The 16,465-nt window shown below is 46.7% G+C and overlaps 1 protein-coding gene across 1 annotated transcript; it reads right to left on the reverse strand.

The window, feature by feature from the left end:
• Window positions 1–8,747: 8,747 nt before the first annotated feature.
• LRRC30 (leucine rich repeat containing 30) lies at window positions 8,748–9,653 on the reverse strand. Its single transcript, XM_059410016.1, has one exon. It carries the CDS (start codon window positions 9,651–9,653, stop codon window positions 8,748–8,750), a length of 906 nt encoding a protein of 301 aa, XP_059265999.1.
• Between the last annotated feature and the right edge of the window lie 6,812 nt (window positions 9,654–16,465).

Here is a 16,465-nt window from a genome sequence, read left to right on the forward strand (position 1 = left end):
CTGGCAGAATCCAGGAGAGACCGGAGACAAGGTCCCCTCTATCCCCTCCCCAAATGCAACTGTTTGACAGTGCTGAATTCTGCCCGCAAAGACATGTGACACGTCCAGGGTAACAGCAACCCAGAGCACTCACCTGAGCCTTGGTGACTGGTTGATTTTTAGTGGGAGCTCCCATGTGGCTGACTTCGCTCCTGTCTCTAGTCTCTCCAGAGGTCACAGTGACAATGTGTTGCCACGGGCCACACCATAAATCACCATGTGAGCGTAGACCGGTATATACAAAGATACTAGTCAGACAGGGTACTTCGAGGGCTTAAATGTTATTTCCCAGGAATGGTCAAAGGCCAGGCTATTCTTTCAAATATGCAGAGTTTGACACCCTAGCCCTGCTAGGGTGCACACAGACCAGGTGCTTTTGTCAAATTCATCCTTGACCTTTACACAATGACTGTGAAGCAACTGGCCTCACAGTGCATAAAAAAAGGCATCTGTTCGTCCTGACCGAGGAAGTGTCCTCCTTTGGCCATACAAGAGAAAGAGTCCACTCAAATGGTATTTGTAGTAGTGAATTAATAAGAGCCTGGCAAGTTCATTTACAAACCAAGTGATTAAACTCAATTTTCATTTACAAACCAAGTGATTAAACTCAATTTTCTAAAGCCAACATCCTACATGAACAATGGAAGTTTTCTTTTCCATATATATATATATATATATATATATATATATATATATATATCTACTTAGCTAGAACGAGCCATTTTGTTGTTTATGCAGTAAACTTAGATTGAACCTACCCCTTCCCCCCAAGAGAAAAGCGCTTAGAAACAGAACTGGTGAAATATGACCGACCAACCCCTGATAACGGAGCCCACATACAAGGACGTGTCCGGCCAGGTGGAAACGTCGAATCAGTAAAAGCGCACGTATTACCTCCCTACCCACCAAGGATGAGCCAGGCCAGGTGGAAACGTCCAATCAAGGGAAAGCGCGCGTAGTACCCGCCAAGGAGTGTGAGCCCCGCCTATTTGGCACCAGACAAAGGCGCCAATTCCAGCCAAGGTCATAGGCTGAATTAAATGACTATCATGGGGTGAATTTCAATTCAATTGGCCATTTGTGTGTGGCCAGGCTCAACCACATGGACTTTACTCTATAAAAGTTAGCCTGTGAGACTGGGAGGGGTCGCCTCTTTGCAAGAGACAGCCCTGGCTGGTCAGTTTCATTCTCGATGCTTGGCGCAAAATAAAGCTTTGCCTGACCTTCGCTTTGTATCAGTCTCGTCCTTTTGTCTACGGACCCTTTCATATATATTTAAAGATTTTATTTATTTATTTGACAGAGAGAGATCACAAGTAGGCAGAGAGGCAGACAGAGGGGAAGGGGGAAGCAGGCCCCCTGCTGAGCAGAGAGCCCAATGTGGGACTCTATCCCAGGACCCTGGGATCATGACCTGAGCAGAAGGCAGAGGCTTCACCCACTGAGCCACCCAGTACCTGGCAGGGGAGATACCATGATCACGAACAATGGAAGTTTTCTGTAACAAACATATTATATACATTTCTGGGAAATTAAACAGATTTCTAGATTATTTACAGTAGACATTTAATTATGATAAGAAAATATAAAATATGAAGACTTGCATTCTTCTCTGCTAGATTCTTTGTTTAAACTATTTCTGTGATTCCCAGAATGAAAACATTCCTTAACCTTGTTTTCTGTATGTTGGCCCAGGAGGAAAAAACCAAATCTGCCCTTCCGAATTCTCTAAGTACTTATGGCAACAAAATTATTCAAGATTCTTATCGGGGGCACCTGGGTGATTCAGAGGGTTAAGCATCTGCCTCTGGCTCAGGGAATGATCCAGGGGTCCTGGGATCAAGCCTTACATTGAGCTCCTTGCTCCGTGGGGGAGCCTGCTTCTCCCTCTCCAGTTCCCCCTGCCTATTCTCTCTCTCTCTCTGTCAAATAAATAAATAAAATCTTAAAAAAAAAAAAAAAAAGAATTCTTATTGAACACAACCATAGCTTAGCCTCTTATAAGGAAGGCTAGTCAAAAACAAATTCAGGTAGTTAATTTCCAGTTTCTACCCGTGTAGGTAGGTAGGTAGGTAGATATGTGTGGCTTTGACTAAAGCAACGGAGGCAGAGAGAGGACCATTATGAAGAATCAGAAAAACCAAGGGGAGAACTATTTTGCAGAAACTGCAAAGTATGTGAATTCATTTGCAGAAACTGCTTTTGAAAATTTATACTGAAATTCAAGTTTGACTCATTGCCTATGTGGACAGGGAAGTGTTGGGGAGGAGGCATGCATTTTATCACAAGAGTTCAACTCACACTTAGGAACACATAATGCTTTTTTGTAAAGAGGAAAGATTTCCACTCCAAGTGCCCAAATCATGTTATTGAACCAAATCCAATGAGCTTTTTGTTTTTAATGGAAAATGGATAATTACAAATTCTTTTCTCTTCCAGCAAAACAGAAGAGGTTTTGAATCAGCCAATCAACAAAGCCAAACTAGATTCTCTTTTCTGAGCCTTCAATCCAATAAAAAGTTAGAGGTGGGATTCAGACAATTTGGAGGTCTACATACTTGCATCAGAATTAAATGATATTTTCTATGGTGCCGCAAGGAGATATTAAAACATTCATAATGATCGTGACCAAGCTCCTCAGTGTTTTTTTCTTTTTTTTTTTTGCTTTTCTTGAGTAATCACGGTGATTATAAGCTCAGCTGTCTATTCACTGAGGCATTTGATAAAGGGAAGACAAAGCAAAAAAAAAAAAAAAACAACTAAATAGAGTCAGAATTTTAAAACTGAAGGAAGCTTGAAATAAGTTCTTGTTAAAATAAGTTTGCCTCACCTCACAGGAAATGGAGGCCTGGAGAGGGTAACATCTGTGTGTATGGGTTCACTTCATTATGCGCTGTTCATTCTTCAATCAACGATAAATCATTGCATCTCTTCTATAGCCTGGATGCAAAGGTAAGAGTCAGCAGAGTTCAAATTCGACGGCAGAGCTGGTCAGGAGAATTAGCAGCACCGAGGTCGTAGCTGAGTCTGGAACACAGGGCCTTTCCCATTTTCCAGTGGGACACATTCTGCTAGCCCACGTCTTCTCCAGTGTGTCATGTGATAGGAACCACAGAGAGGGCTTGTCAGACCGACGCATGCCAAACCCTCCCCGGACCTCCTGAATCTGAAGGGACACCAATGGAACCTGGGATTCTCAGTGTTTAACAAGTGCCCAGACGAACCCTACCACAATCCACCAGCAGTATTTCTGTGTGACAGCCATGGTCAAGGATCTCTCACCTCTTACTGCCCTCTCTCAGTGGGTAGCTTCCACCATTGGCTAACAGTTCTACATCACACCATTCAGGGAAGAGCCTGCATCAGCATTTCTCAGCACAGAATTAGCGAGGGAATTGAAAAACAAAAACAAAGACCAACAAACTAACCAAAAAAAAAAGTAAAAATAAGAAGCTCAGGCACCACTTAATCCAGCTCTATCAAAATCTCTGAAATGGAGGCGTTCTTTTTTGAAGCTCCTCAGGGATTCTTTTTTTTTTTTTTTTTTACCCCTCAGGGGATTCTGATGAGCAGTCGGTGTTGGGGACCACTGTCAACCTGGGTGCTTTCAGAAGCCTCCTTGCCCATAATGAGATGGGAGAGAGGCTTGACTTGAATTCACAGTACGGGGTGCCACCATTATGACGACGTGCTCTCTCCCAGGCCACGTACATGCCCTTCATCTTGGATTCAGGTAGGGGAGAAAAAAAAAGCCACAACATTGTTACAAAGCAGACCACTCTGGGAGGGTGGGATTCACAGATTTTTCAAAAGACAAAGCAGAACAAAGCTCAAAAGCTGTCAAGTCAGATTGTGTGTACCTCACACTACTGCAATCTCATCATCCCTCTGCCCCTCCTCTATGCTCACGCACATGTCTTTATACTCACTTATGCATCTACTAAGGCAGTTTTCCTCCCATTTAGCTGTTTAGCTGAGCTTGGCCCTGGACATGGGAGCCCCTGGAGTGTGGGGATCTTGTTCTTTTGTCATGTCCCCAACACCTGCATAGTCTTAGGATACAGTGAAGCTTATTTGTGCAACTGACCTGCCCACCCTTAGAGAGGAGCTTTCCCTACCCCCTGCAGGGCCTCTCCCCATGTTTATGCACAGAAGTGATCAGCATGACATTCAGGAGACAGAAGAACACAGGCTTCTCCTAAGTGGGGGCTGGCTTCTGGGGAACTCCAGAAAGGAAAGAACATGGCTGATGATACAATGTTTCATTGGCAGCCAGCAGTCTTGTAGCTTTCACAATGCCTGTTTCTCTCCTGGGCATGAGGAAATACTTTTGATGCTTTGTGGATAGATGCCAATTCATCTTTTATTTTCTCTCTTGTGCTGAAATAAGGAGTGAGTCTAAAAGCAGCAGAAAATAAGCCCGCTCTTTGCAAGTAGATTCCTTGGACACTACTTTAAAAATCTGCACAGCAAGCTTCATGCTAATCACTTTCAGTGATGTTTGCCTAATGACGCCCAAGCTCTTACAAATTCATTATGAGCCCTCTCTGCTTCCTTTTTATTACTATGCTGTCCTTTTCTTTTTAATTAGTAATGCTTGGGATTCAACGCATAACTTGGCAGGTAGCTTAAAAGGAACATTTGTAAAAAGTTCTTTCCTCCACAAGGTCAAGGTTGTTCCCGTTATTGTTTATAATAGCTTTAATGTTCTCTGAATTTTATTGTTTTCTCAAAATATTTGAGGGTGTTGTATTTGGGTGTTCTTGGATGAATTATAATGATTGGGTACTGGTAATTAGTTACACGTTACATCCAGGCTGGGTATTTTGTGTTTCTCAAGTAGATCTCACATAGTACTGAAAATAATTCCTTAGTGGAGTTAAGATAGAGCACACATAGGAACTTCAATTGTAATCAGTGGAACAATTGAGGAGGACCATCACATAAGCTAAATCTAGCAGTTTGAATTTCTGCCTTTTTTGGTTTTTACACCATTTTCTGAACTTACCTCCTATCTTTCATCATCTGTAATAGCACGCCAGTGACTCAGTCCAGACTCTCCCTAGCCCATCCGTATTACTGAAGAGAAACACCCCAGCCCAGCCTCACACACCCAGTAATCTCGGGGGGCTGATACCTGCCCCTGTCTTCTAGAGACCAAGCCCAGGGTCCTTTAATCTCCTTCTGTTTGTAATGCATATATACGAAAATGCATATTCAGTATGTGCTTTGAGGCATATGAAATGGAATCTTAAAAAGCAATAATCCACCACCACAAAAAAGGGGTTTAGTTTAATGGGTCCCTGCAAACTATAATAGCATCCCTCTTTCCCTTTCCGTTGCCAGCATGACTCCCATTGTGAGATCCAGGTGTGCTGCTCCGAAGTCGCTCGATCTTAGGTAACTATAGAAAAGTAGTCTCTATTAACGAAAGCCCCAGAATGGTGCACAATTCTTCTATTAACCATTTATTAAGTCAACGAGCTGAGAAATGACTTCATTTTTCCTTCTCATGTGCAGCAGTTTTATGCATTTAGCAGTATTATTCCTCGAACAGATGTGTCTTTTCAAAGTCGTCTTACTTTCCCATGAACGTAGGATTTTTTCCTTAATTGTATGCTTGTAGTCTGCAACAGCTTCTAAAGGTGTTTCTGAACACACCTCGGAGATTGCTCCGTACCGAGAGCCGAGTGACTTGAGCACCACAATATCATCGAGAATGCGGGCCTCAAGCTCCCCACATCAAACGCCCAATTAGTGCGTATTCTTTGGCTAAATACACTCCGCTGCCAGTGCAGCCATCGTCAGCGCTTTGATTTCCAAAGCCTTAGAAATACCTGGGAGTTATTTGAATGTGGCAGTATTAGAACTACAAAAGAGAAGCAAGAAGCATTCACAGTCAGTCAGCAAACTGCAGAATTTGACAGCAAAGACACTGAAGGTGGTATCTAATTCCCTCCACGTTAGTGTCTTGAATAACTAAGCATGTTTATGCTTTTTTACTTTTTCTTTTTTCTTTTATTTGGAGGGGGGTGTTGCTCGGCACTTCCCTTTATCAATAAAAAGGAGCATTCACAAAGAATCAATATCTAAAGCATCCCGGGCAACTACGATGAATTTTATGATTTCCGCCACGCTGAGCATTAACAAAGCAAACCTTGGCACTATACTTTTGAACGGTACCAATGGCAGCATGGCTGCGGGCAACCAAATCGATACCAATTTTTTTCCTCTAAGAAGGTATAATCAGCTCTTGGGTCACCTTCAAAATATGGTCCTGTGCTTTCCCTGGAGTCGAGTTACTGTGGGATCAAATGACTGCAAAAGCAAGGAGAGGAAATAAACGGTTGGTTCAGCAGAAAAAGCATGGTGCCGCCGTGCTGGCCTGCCGCTCTGCCCAGTGCAAGGTCATGGCCATTCAGTGTGAGCCCAAGTGGTTCTTCAGCAGCAGACAGCAATGGGCGTGATCCTGGCACAAGCCGGCGTTTATCAGACAGCTGCATGTGCTCCAGCCAAAAAGCTGCAGTAAGCGATCTGCCCGGTTCTGCTCTGCGGAGGAAGGCTCGCCCTGCAGTGCCCCACTGAGTCATGAGGTCAAGGAAGAATGCCACTGAAATCTTTAAATAGCCTTGGCTCCAGCAAGCCAGAGAGGCTGAGGCTACTGGAGTGTGCCTGTGTGTGCCTGGCAGGGACACACAGATCTCGGTGCTGCAGGCTGGGTGCTTGGGGGGTACTTTTTCAGCTGCCTCCCAGCGACATTGGTAAGATCTGTTTGCAGTGGTTCAACAGAAGAGCTCATGCACAAACGTGCTAATGGAATTCTGGTATCTGATGCTAGCAGCAAGGATTGGCTTCCCTGTTTTATGGACGGGAAGATGGACTTGAGGGTCCATTGGGAAAATCATTTTTCCTATGGAGAAGTTATGTGGACCCCTTTGAGCAGCTCCACGCTAATGTCGCTTAAGCTCAGAACCCGAGAGGGTGCTCCCCACTGCCCCAGGGCTTTGCCACTCTTTCCGGAGTGGGGTGGGGGGTAGGGGATTGGGACGAGGAGGGTTTGACTGGCTCACCCCAGTCAAGTCCTTCAGTCACTGTTCTTTGGTTACTAAGGACTCAGGGTTTGATCTAGTCTACATCATCCAGTGTGTCATCCTGGCTTGGCCTTTGCTTACGCTTACCTTGGGCAGGGATCCTGACGTGCCACATATTGTAGAAACCCATGTGGGTCTATCTCTGTCACCAGACCATGAGTTTCTTGGTAGAAGCAACGGGGCGCTGCTCCTTTTGAACTCCCAGCCCAGTGTCCAGTGTGCAGAAGGTGCTGAGAAACCTAAGTTTAACTAAATTAAACTAAGGGTGTTAAGAAATTAGGCAAGCCTTCCAGCAACTGCAAATCCCAAGTCCTGATATTGTTTGGTATACTCTGTAGAGAAATCATCCCCCAAACCTGAGCATTTGGCTGGCTCTCCATTGATCTGAAGGGACTGCCCTTTCTTCACTGCCATATTTTCTTTGGAATTTCTTTACCTCTGAATAAATAGTCCTGTCTTAGGGGTTCTTGGCTGCTGACAGCAGTAAGACCCAGCAACCCTGGCAGCAGAAACTCTGTAATTGCTCACCCGAATGTCCACCTTTAACTAACAGCTGTGTACTCTAAGAATTAAAAACAAAACAAACTTAATATTTTTACAGAGCCTTTTGTCCAAAGAGCTTTTAAATGTCACCAAACTCATTTTTTTAAATGTCCACATGCAAAAGCGAAGTGGCAAATATTACCCTCCTTTGAATGTGAAAAGGGTAATTACTCTTCTGCGTGTGACTTGCCTGTGCCTTACTTCCTCCTTCCTGCCATTTGGCCATTTTCTCCCCCAATTATTAGCCTCACCCCTGAGAGGGCGAATCTAGTAAGGGAGAAGAGAAAATAGAATTGGCTGATTTAACCATCGGCTGGTGTCTTTGGAAAAGCTCAGGGATATGACAGTGGGTACCCGAGGATTGGAAAAGAAGGTTGAAACTGTGCATTAAAAACAGTTGTATTTATTATCTGAAAGCTATCATGCTATTCCTGTCACTCACCAGCAGACGTAAACATAAGCAGCTGGAGTGTTGCTCTACAGTCATTTTAGAGACAGATTTCTTATGATTGTTTCCCCCAGAACTCGGGGTGGGGAAGCTCTGCCCGACGCGGTCGTTGCCAGCAGAGCAGTCCTCCAGCTTGCTCTTTGGTCCCCAGTAACGTCTGATCGAGGCTGACCTAGGAGCACTCCTCACTGCAGCTCTCTGACGGCCGCCTGCCAGTTCAGGGGTTGAAACCAGATGGTGTTAGTGTCTCATACCATACTTGGCCCACAGCACATCCTTAGCAAATACCTGACTTCTGAGTTCCATCGATCAGACCTGCTGCCTACTCTTCCAAGGGCTGAATCCCGCGGCGCATCGGAAGAATCAGAATGGTTTCTCTTCAGAGAAAACCGAAGACCTGTTTCCATTTATGTTTGGGATGAGATGAACATCACATCAGGGGGCTTCTTAGGCACACACAGAGGTCAAAGGAAACACCTCCATAGAATGAGGGTTCCATACCACTCGGCAAATCTGAACGTAAGCACTGACCAACATGAACGGCTAGAGCAGAAAGCTGAGACCAGAGCAGTACCCAGGGGACAGGTGTCCATGAGCTGGCGCCGGACCATGCCTCTGCGGCCCAGTCAGTTGTGCTTTTTGTCCTTCAGGTAACTGAAGAGCATCTCCAGGCCCCCCTCCACCAGCTCCGGCAGAGGCTTGGACAACGGGTTATGGGAAATGTGGAGCCCTTTGTCCATGGGATTCCAAGCAATCCGCCCCAGTCTCCACAGCAGGTAGAGCTCGTCCGGGAGGGTCTGGATGTCATTGTTGTTCAAGTTCAGCAGCTCCAGGCTGGTGAGCAGGCAGAGCGACCGCGGGAAGGAGTGGATGTTGTTGCTCTCGGCGATGAAGATCTGCAGACTGGCCAGACACTGAATGCTCTCGGCGATGTTTTCCAGGCGATTAGAACCCACGTGCAGGAAATCCAGCTCCTTCAGCGCAAACACGCAGACGGGGATGTGAGCGAAGTAGTTGTTGCTCAGGTTTAGCTTTCGCAGCCTGGAGAGGTCGGCGAAGCTGGCGGGAAGCTGGGAGAGGCAGTTGTGGGACAAGCTCAGGACCTCCAGGCTTCTGCAAGCGCTCAACTCGGCGGGCAGCTCGGTCAGGCAGTTCATGTTCACGAACAGGACCTTGAGGCACTTGAGGAGGCTGATTTCCCGGGGCAGGCTCCGCAGGTGGTTCCCGCAGAGGTTCAAGACCACCAGCCGGCTCAGCTTCCCCACATCGGGCGGGAGAGCCCTGAGCTGGTTGTGAGACAGATTGAGCTTCTGGACCTCAGACAAGCTCCACAGAAAGTCGGGGACGTCCGTCATGCCCTTGGTGACCAGGCTGAAGCTGACGTGACGCATGCCCCGCTTCAGCAGAGCCCGGGGGTCCTTTCCCGAGAGCAGACTGTCGTCCCACGAGGAGAAGGGCTGCCTCCCTCGGAGCAGGACCATCCCCCTGGGGCCCTTGTCCCTGCAGCAAGCCCTTGACTGCTTGGCTCCCATCTTCCTTCCTTTCCACTCACTGGCCTCTGGAGAGGCTGGGAGGGGGTCCCCACCTGCCGAAGGCTGAGCTGCTGCTGGCAGGAAGCTCACAGAGGGGTCTCAGCAGGGCCTTGCAGGGACCCGAGCCGTCCCGCCGTGGTCCAGCCCCGAGGGTGGGTTTAGGTGGCCTCTCTCAGAACAGCCGGACTGTAATGATACGCTCGTCCCTGAGACTGCGGAACTGAACCGCTCAAGTCCCTCTGACTGCCACAAGGCAGCTGTCACTGTCATTCGGCCCCAGTTTTATTGGCCTGGTGTGTGTGCAAAGAGGTCACAGGGAGGCTGCACCTAACTTAGCCTTCTCAGCTTTTCTTGGATATGGGAGCTGAGCAGGTGATAAAGCAGACCACCCCCAAAAAGCAGCAAAGTGGAGAAAGAAAGCCAACCGTGCAAGGGCCAGACTGTGTGCGTGGCCACGGGAACTCATCTAGATCCCTTCAGAGTAACCGTGAGCTTCATGAACGCTAGTGACAGAGCTCTGTTTCTGAAGCCGCGATGGTCAGATGATATGGCGCACACCTGTTTTCAAACTTTGATGAGTTGCACAGTTGTGAAAAAGTCATGGGAGGAGCCTGGACACCTGCAGTCCCCCCCCAGGGTTAAGGTTTCTGCACGGCGCTTGTCACAGGTGACTCCGTGAGGAGAGGATGAAGGGGCCCAGACCCCGCCATGCTCATTTCAACCAGAGACGCTCTGCGGTCCTCTGCTTCACTCTGGGCTTCTGGATGGAATAAGACACGCTTTACGTGTTCGAGTGGCTGCCTTAGTAAGGTTAGCACGGGGTGCCCGTTGTCCTTGAAGAGCAGTGTGGATCACCTCCCTGGAACACACCAACCAATCAATTTCTCTCTCCCCTCTTCCTCCCTCCTTCAACACACTCTTTCTTGAATTAAAATGGTTCATTTATACCTCTAAGTATGTAGGGTTAACTGTTGGCATCATGAGCTGAAAACTGTGTCCCCCCCAAATTTCAAATGTTGAAGTCCTAACCACCCCCCACCTCCTTGTACCTCAGATGTGACTGTATTTGGAGATAAGGCTATGTGAGGACACAAGGAAGAGACAGCCATCTGTGAGCCAAGGACAAAGGCCTCAGAAGCAACCAATCCTGTTGACACCTTGATCTGAGCCTTGCAGCCTCCGGAAGGATGAGAAAATAAACTTGTGTTGTTTCAGCCTCTCAGTCTGTGGTGCTTAGCTACGGCAGCCCTGGCAAACGTTGGAGGAGGAGGCGGACACATTTGCATAGGTCGTGATTAAGGAGAGGGATAGCAAGGGTGAGGACCCAGGTTCAAAGAAAGGGCTTGTGGTCTGGAGCGCAGGCTGGCTTGGTTCGGAAGCATATGGCTTTTGCTGGCAGCCCTTGGCACAGCGGTTTATATCCTGGAGAGCGATGCTGGTCCTATGACCGTGCTCTCAGAGCTGTGACCACCAAGCCAGGAGTGGGAGCTGAGCCCCAGTTGCAGGTCCCTCCACACCCTGGACAGGGGGAGCCGTGGGAGGTGCAAAACGAGGTGAGGCTATTTCTCCCTCCACTTGGCATTGTCCCAACAAGCCCCCTGGGATTCTTGAACAAAGGTGGATACTTTGGGCATTTTAAAAAATGGAGTTCTTGAGTATTCTAGTTATTACCTGGGGCGGGTTTGGGGTAGGGGGAGGTAATGGGCTAAATCTGTATCCTAAGTTTGGGAAGCATGTTATGCCTTATATGATTTTATCTGACAACAGGGTTCTGCTGTTATAAAATTAGATATGCATCCTCTTTCCCTCTTTCCCTCCACGAGCATGAGAAATTATTTAGGGTTCCCGAAATATGGGAGCTGAGATGGTCCTGGCAAGAATTGACAGCTTTCTTCTTCGTGGTAATCCCCCTCTTTCCTTTTGTTCTTTTCCAATAAATGCTTTTGAAATACTTATCAATACCCAACGTTTATCACATGTTTACTCTGTGAAAGGCATGGCACTAGGGGGGCACGTGGCAGGTCCATCGATTAAGCCTCTGCCTTAGACACATGATCCCTGGGTCCCAGGATGGAGTCCTGTATGGGGCTCCCTGCTCAGTGAGAAGTCAGTTTCTCCCTCTCCCTCTGCTGCTCCTCCTGCTTGGGCTCTCTCGCCTTCCCTTTCAAATAAATAATATCTTTTTTTTTTTTTTTTTTTTTAAGGCACAACACTAGGTACTGTGCAGGATGGGCATTAAAATCATCTCAGTTTTACAGATAAGGAAGGGAGAATAGAGAAGCTACTTAGGCACAATCAAGTCACTTGCCCAAATTCAAGTATCTTGTCAATGTGATAATCGGAATTCAAACCCAGTTAGTCGGACTCCACAGCCCAAGCTAGAACCATAAGAAGACTCTGGGCTTAGCCCAGTAGTAAGACAGAATCAATATGGCCAGGATAAGGACTTTCGTTTTCAAGTTGCTAGGACTGAAAGAAACACGGATAAAGAAATGACTACATAATTACATGCATAGAAGTAACTACATAAATTGGCATTAACCCTTCTCAGTCTACCCCCCACCAGGACAAACAAGAAAAGCAAAGTTAAAATGTCGTCCCAGAATACTTTGGCATAAGGAGTTTGATTCCTTCTAAAATAGCCCGGTTCTTCTCTAGCAAAGTTCTTATTTATCAAATGAATGAACTACGTGAATAGCTGACTGTTTCTTCCAAGTTTTGAAACGTAGAGACTGCCCAGTGGCCACCTCCAGGGTGGTCAAGTTGTGTCTGGCTAGTGTCCTCATCTGCGAAATGGGCCACAGCACAGTGATCTCCCCACAGCTCCTTCTCACTAGGCCAGTGGGATTCTCACTGCAAAGTAGACCACCCTAGGAAAGTGAAAGATATTTAACCTATTTTCTGGTGAAAGCATGCAAAATTCAAGGCAACTTTTTTTTTTTGCTTGCGTTACTATTGGTCCCTGGAGAATTAACAGTAACGGGGAATGCTGTTGGCTTTAGGATTTGCTATGAAGTTTGCTTGTCAGATTTAGGCCAAAAGAGACTTCCCAAGGCTCTCTGAATGAAATTTGGTTTGGAATAAGTCTCAAAATAAAGCTTTGTTGAGCAGATCTTTGAAATCCCAAATCATGGTAAATCGTGTGATTGTCTTTAACACCTAAAGAAGTTATAGAATAATTGAAATGTATTTAGTATACTCAATGTGTTTACTACGTTTTTGTGTATTCTAATTGATTCCTCTTCCAACGAATGAAAATCAACAGTTATGATGTCTCTAGTTTTTAAAAAAATAAAATTAAAATGATGAGAGTATAAAACCGTAGGTTACGAAAGCACCTACAGCTGCCCCTTGAATTCACACTAACAGTATATCTACTGAAAACAATTCTTTTTATTCTCACTGTGGCTTTCCAGCTTATGTCTACATATCATGTCTCTTAATTTGGAAGAACCTACTGTGTACCTTTAAATAGTAGGTTAAAACAACATTTTGCTAATTTAAAATTTTAAAATAGAAACTATAGAAGAGTATAGACAATCTGGTTAGCCTCTTGCACATGGAAAGGTAGTTCCTTCTCTCACGAATATTTACGTCCATGTATTTTCTTTTATCAAAAAAAGAAAAAAAATTGGTCTTAGTGCAGGTTTCCTCAGAAGCTGTGCTTGAGGCCAAAGCTGTGGGCTAATGTCTTATTGAGGAGTACAACTGGGCAAGTAAGTTAGGGGGGAGCCTGGGAAGTAGGACAGGGAGGGAGAGCAAAGTCAAGCTGTGCACTCAGAGACCAACACACTCAACATCAAACGTAGCCCGTCGCTAAGTTTGCAACCATCTGCGGAGAGGCTGTGTCTCAGAACAGCCTGTGGTTAAGCATCTGTAACATACATGTAATGGGGAAACCCGACGTACGTAACACAGCTACTTACATGGTTAATAACATTAAGTACATTAATAACACATGGTTATTAATGGTCTATGACCCCCTGGATGGTGATGGTACATGGTACGACCTCAGCGTCAATGGCCCCAACACACACATGCACACCCATGCCTGCTGCCTGTTTACTGAATACACTGCGTGTTTTTTATTTTTATTATGCCCTTGTTCATGAACTTAACACTGTATTTTCGAGGCCAGTCAAACCCATGTTCAGGAAGCACCCCTCTTTCATCTTTCACTCACCTTTTACTTAGAGAGTATTGACTTAGTGTCGGGGGCTGTTTTAGACCCTGTTGGATAGTCTATCTCACATTTAAATGATGTGAGAGGGTGAAGTTGCTAACTTCACTTTCAAGATGAGACAGCTGAGCTTTGGTGGGGTTTGCTGATGATGATTCAGGTCACAAAACCAGTTAGTGGCAGTGACCATCAACGCCTGGGTTATCTAGACTAAATTCTGTTCTCTTCCTACCAAGTGCCTTGCCTTGCTGCACGGTCTTTTAGTAAAGTAGTCTGTTATTATTCTGATTAGAACACATCCCAGCCTTCCAGGCCACAATCAGCTCAGCGGGAGGCAGACAGGCTGGCAGTCAATGTCAGAGGCCCTCATTGCTGTGGCTAACCACCTTGGGTTATAATCCTGACTTTATTACTGAAAGGTTGTGTCTGTATTTCCATGTCTCTATATGTGGGCAAACTACTTAGCTTGTCTGTATTTCCATGTCTTCATATGCGAAGAGGAGACAGTCACAGTACCTATAAGGTTGCTTTGGGAATTAAATGCCCATATACACATGAGACACAGAGAACACGGCTCCATGCCTGAGAACCACCAGAGCTTGGGGAAGATGGCCAATTCCACTGCTTCGTCCAGGGGCTCAAGTGCGAGGAACTTCACAGTGACAGGGCTAGCCTGGTCCCTTTCCTCTCCTAGAAACTTCCCTTGGCCCAAGTTTTCAGCTCAGTTTATTGCTTCCAGAGGAAAACAGTTTCCTAGAGAGCGAGAAGTTCAGGGGCAGATTCTCAGGCACATCTAAATTGAGCTGCTTTTCTTTCAAAGGTAAGCTTCTCTTGCAAAATCATTTATCCTCAGGTTTCTAGCTCCTTGTCTCCCCCAGAAACATGGGACAATTCTGAAGCTATAGTAGGCTCCCAATAAATGCTTGCTGAAACGATCAGACATCTGGGGCCTGATGGACCTTTGATGCGAGTGAGGAAAAAACAATGCAGGAGGCACTTGGCTGTCCTGCTTGTTTTTAGTTGCTTCTCTGTGACTATATACTGACCCGTGTCTGCCTAACGAGTCCCTGGGAGGACTTCCACCCCGCCACCCGCTGTGTGCACGGGCTGATCACAGAAACCCTAACGTCACCTCCATCACAGCACGTGCTGAACAAAACCCTATCAGACAAGCTAGGCCTGTTTCATCTTGCAGAAGAGGCCGCTATACCTGCTCACAGAAGGTCCTGGTCCTCCTCTCCCACGTGACACCCAGCATGAAGTGCGGAGGTCTGGCCTTTCTATGTCCTTGCCCATAAATGGGATCACTGTGCTTCCTTCTCCCAGGCCTATTGTGAGGACCGACTGGAGTAACTGAAGTGAGTAGTACAGCACCTGGTGCATTCTAGAGCCCACTGCAATCCATGCTTGGCACTGTGGCCAGAATGTTCCAGAAGTCTATTCCAACCAACCAGCTGCTTACAGGCCCAGCAGTGGCACACCTGGGCCCACAGATGCTTCTCACAGCCCATGGTCACACACTTGCCCTGTCATAGTCTCATGCCCCCCAACACACACACCCTTGACTTTCCAGCAATACCAAGGTAGCGGCTGATGGGCCTGCATACCTTCTGAGGGTTCAGGATGAGGCTCCTTTGTTACGTGGGTCCCTTACTTCACATGCTAGCACCACTCCTGCTTCCCACGAGACACAGTGTCACTCAAGGGAGCTTTCATGACAACCCTACTTGACTCCAAGGCTGCCTGGGCATCCTTCCTCCCCTCCTAAAGCATCCTGGCCTTTTCTTTGCCACACACAGTGCTCACTGCCCCCCAGAGCAGTGGTTCTCAACTGGGGCAGTTTTGCCTTCGGGGGACACATGGAACGTCTGAGGCTAGGTTTGGCTGTCCGCCGTGGGGTTGGACAGGTGCCACCGGAATCTCATGGGTAGAGGCTCGGGACGCTGCTAACATCCCATCGTGGAGACAACAGCCCCGCCCACCATGAAGTTATCTGGCCCCACATCTCAACTGTACTGAGGCTTAGAGACCCGACCACACGGGAATCACCAGCTTCTATGCCAGTCTCCTCTCCTAGACTATAAATATATTCACTAGGGCTGGAGCTAAATCTTACTCCTTCTTGTTTGCTATCCTTGAGGGCAGGAGATTGGCCAGAGGAGGGCACCTATTCTGTGAATCCTGTCTCCTCCCCTGCTAAGACTTCTTCATGAATTGAGCCCACTCTATTTTGAGAGGGTTACTGCCCCCTACTACTATGCAGCCCACGTGACCATAAACATAAGTACAACCTGTCTTGTTTATCAACCAGTCTCCGACTTCTATTGCTACAGAAGTGCACTGCTCAATTTACCCATTCAGAAACAGAGCCCACAGCAAGGCCACTTCGCTCCGGATTCTGAACGTCAACAGGTCCGGCCTGTCCGTGAAATCGAGTGTTGTGCAATTCTCAGAAAACACTGAGTCTACCCTTGCCGGCCAGCTATGTTTTATTAAATCCTCCCACAAATTAATGCTGAGGTTTTAAAAAGGGTTGCTTGCAGAAAGAGACGTATTTTGTTATTGCACACTTTCTCCTCTCAGGAAATCCCTCCACTGGGCTAACGAACCCCAGTTGGCGCAGCTCAGTCTT

The sequence above is a fragment of the Mustela nigripes genome, chromosome 8, assembly GCF_022355385.1.
Source record: "Mustela nigripes isolate SB6536 chromosome 8, MUSNIG.SB6536, whole genome shotgun sequence".
Lineage (NCBI taxonomy): Eukaryota > Metazoa > Chordata > Mammalia > Carnivora > Mustelidae > Mustela > Mustela nigripes.